The sequence below is a fragment of the Populus nigra genome, chromosome 3 (assembly GCF_951802175.1).
Source record: "Populus nigra chromosome 3, ddPopNigr1.1, whole genome shotgun sequence".
Lineage (NCBI taxonomy): Eukaryota > Viridiplantae > Streptophyta > Magnoliopsida > Malpighiales > Salicaceae > Populus > Populus nigra.
The window spans coordinates 18,865,189-18,867,690 of NC_084854.1; the positions used below are offsets into that span (position 1 = coordinate 18,865,189).

Consider the following 2,502-nt stretch of genomic DNA (forward strand, 5'->3'; position numbering starts at 1 on the left):
TTTTGGTTTTCATGTCAAAATTCTCGAGCTCACTAGAACTTTACAGACAAAGAAGTTCATAGATTGGTTGAATGAAATTAACAGGATTTTTCAGTATAAAAAGGTTCCTGAGCAAACATTAGTTAAGTTAATCACAGTCAGACTGAATGGCCAGGCATTTGTCTGGTGGGAACAATTGAAGAAGACGCAAGAAAGGCAAGGAAAATAAAAAATCAATGATTGAGACAAGATGAAAAAACACTTCTTTCTTTTGGCTATTCTTAAACCTTATACCTAGTATTTTTCATTCCACATGAACCATCAAGTATAAAGTCTACAACCTCATAATAAATAGTGGTAGTTACGAGAATGTGATATTTGTAAAGGCAATGAGGAAACTTCAGCTAGCAACTAAAAGTCATCATTAGCCTTATAAGTTGATGTGGTTAAATAAAAACATTGAGGTAATTGTTAAGAAACGTTGTCTTGTTTTCTTTTCCATGAGACATAAATATTTTGATAATGCTTTGTGTGATGTGGTATCTATAAATACATGATATGTCCTATTAAGAAGGTTATGATAGTAATCATCTAGGTGGTGGTCCAGTGATAAGAACTTGGGACTAAAAGGTTTACTCCCTCTGTGGTCTCAGGTTCAAGCCTAGTGGTTGCTCATATGATAGCCACTGGAGGTTTACATGGTCGTTAACTTCAGGGCCTGTGGGATTAGTCGAGGTGTGCAAAAGCTGGCTCAGATACCCACGTTAAACTAAAAAAAAAAAAAGTTATTATAGTTTGATAGAAGTGTGGTATATGATGGTAGAAAAAACATCTATAACTTTAGCATTAAAGGAAAACGTATGGTGGTCACACCTATGAAAAAGGTGAAGGTGAAAACTAGAAAGGGGAAGAGCTTGTTGTTTTTATCATAGCTTATAAAAGAGATGAGGGGTAAACAAGTAGTATATGTTGTAGTTCATAGTAGTAAAACTAGGAAGAAGTATATGATATGCTAACAAGTTTGCAGAATTGACGTTAGGAGAGTTACCCTAGGGGATGCCTCCTATACAAAATATTCAGCACCAGATATTAACTTGGTTTTAGGTTCTAATCTCCCATACAAACTAGCTTATAGACTTTGCCCTAAGAAAGCTAAAGGTTTGCAGAGGCAGGTTGTGAAATTGTTAGAAAAAAGGTAAATTCAAGAAAGTATGAATCCATGTATAGTCCTAGCTTCCTAGTCTTTAAGAAGAATGGTTCATGGTGTATGTGTATGAATAATCGAGCCATTAACTGGTTCACATTAAAGTATAGGTTGCTGATAACACGTCTAGATAACATGAATGCAGTTGTTGAGCAGCTGCTAAGAATTAGCAATGATGATTTTTTTCTGTGTCAAGTTCATCAACGAAGGCCGCTAATATTTGTGCAAGTCTTGTGTACAATTTATCAATTTTTCTTAGAAAACCATATGAACATATTTCTTAATTTCCTAACTGAATAACCCCCTACCTTTGCATCTCAAGTGTACAATGTATCCATTTTTCTCTAAAAAAACTCTAAACCTTAGCTAGAAAGAAAAAAGGTTCATCTGTGGTCAAAACTCCTCCGGTATCGGCTCCAACGCCAGAGTCCACTGCCTATAATTCACTAACCGGTAACTGGTAGAGCTCGTATCATTTCCTTCCAAGACCTTAACCCCACTCTCTGATCCCTTCTCCTCCCACAAGTCCACTGCCATAGCAGGCAAAACCTTAGCACCACTTCTCTTCTTGCTCGACCTTTTCGCACAAGCAGCTATGGTAGACTCAATGATTGCCAACTCCGACGCAGAAATTTTACAGTTTGCCTTACTTAAAGGAACTGACAGGTATACCTTTCCAGGCAGAAGCTCATCGTCAGCTCGCATGGCTATTGTACGACTCCTTTGCTTCAGCTCATCTACTGGAGCGATGATATGGCCAGGTTCTTCAAGCATGAGCTCTGCAGCTTTTACCGGGAGACTTACTTGCCTAAAGTTTCCCTGAGAATTTATAAGTTTTGCAGTCTTAGGTTTTCTTGAGAGGGTAACAACAGCACAGCAAGAAGTGTAGTTTCCCATATTATTTCAAGTTTGATCAGCTTGCAAGAACAGCTAGCGCTAGCAATTGTGATGGTGTTTCTTTCTGGTTAATTTCTTAGGCCATTGGATAGGGGGGAAGGAGCCTATATATATATATATATATATATATATATATATATATATATATATATATATAGAGAGAGAGAGAGAGAGAGAGAGAGAGAGAGAGAGAGGAAGAGAGGAGGAGTCAAGTAAAAGAGTGGACGGTCAAAAGAGTGTAAAAGAAGAGTCTTACGTGTTGACGGGAGTTGTGGCGAACAGAGAGAAAGAGGCTGCCCAGCTGGGAGTTGGAACAAAAACACGCATTTATTTTTCTATTTTGGTCATTATTTAGGCGTGAAAATGATGCTGATTTATTTGTCCTTTGTTTTTGTTTCGGCCTGTGCGAAGAGGCCACATGG

The 2,502-nt window shown here is 37.8% G+C and overlaps 1 protein-coding gene across 1 annotated transcript; it reads right to left on the minus strand.

The window, feature by feature from the left end:
* Positions 1-1,414: 1,414 nt before the first annotated feature.
* LOC133687829 (uncharacterized) lies at positions 1,415-2,179 on the minus strand. The gene has a single exon (XM_062107162.1). It carries the CDS (start codon positions 2,078-2,080, stop codon positions 1,577-1,579), a length of 504 nt encoding a protein of 167 aa, XP_061963146.1. The 5' UTR covers positions 2,081-2,179; the 3' UTR covers positions 1,415-1,576.
* Between the last annotated feature and the right edge of the window lie 323 nt (positions 2,180-2,502).

Excerpts from the sequence above, each read along its gene's own strand:
- LOC133687829 (XM_062107162.1), bottom strand. The coding sequence starts at position 2,080 with ATGGGAAACTACACTTCTTGCTGTGCTGTTGTTACCCTCTCAAGAAAA.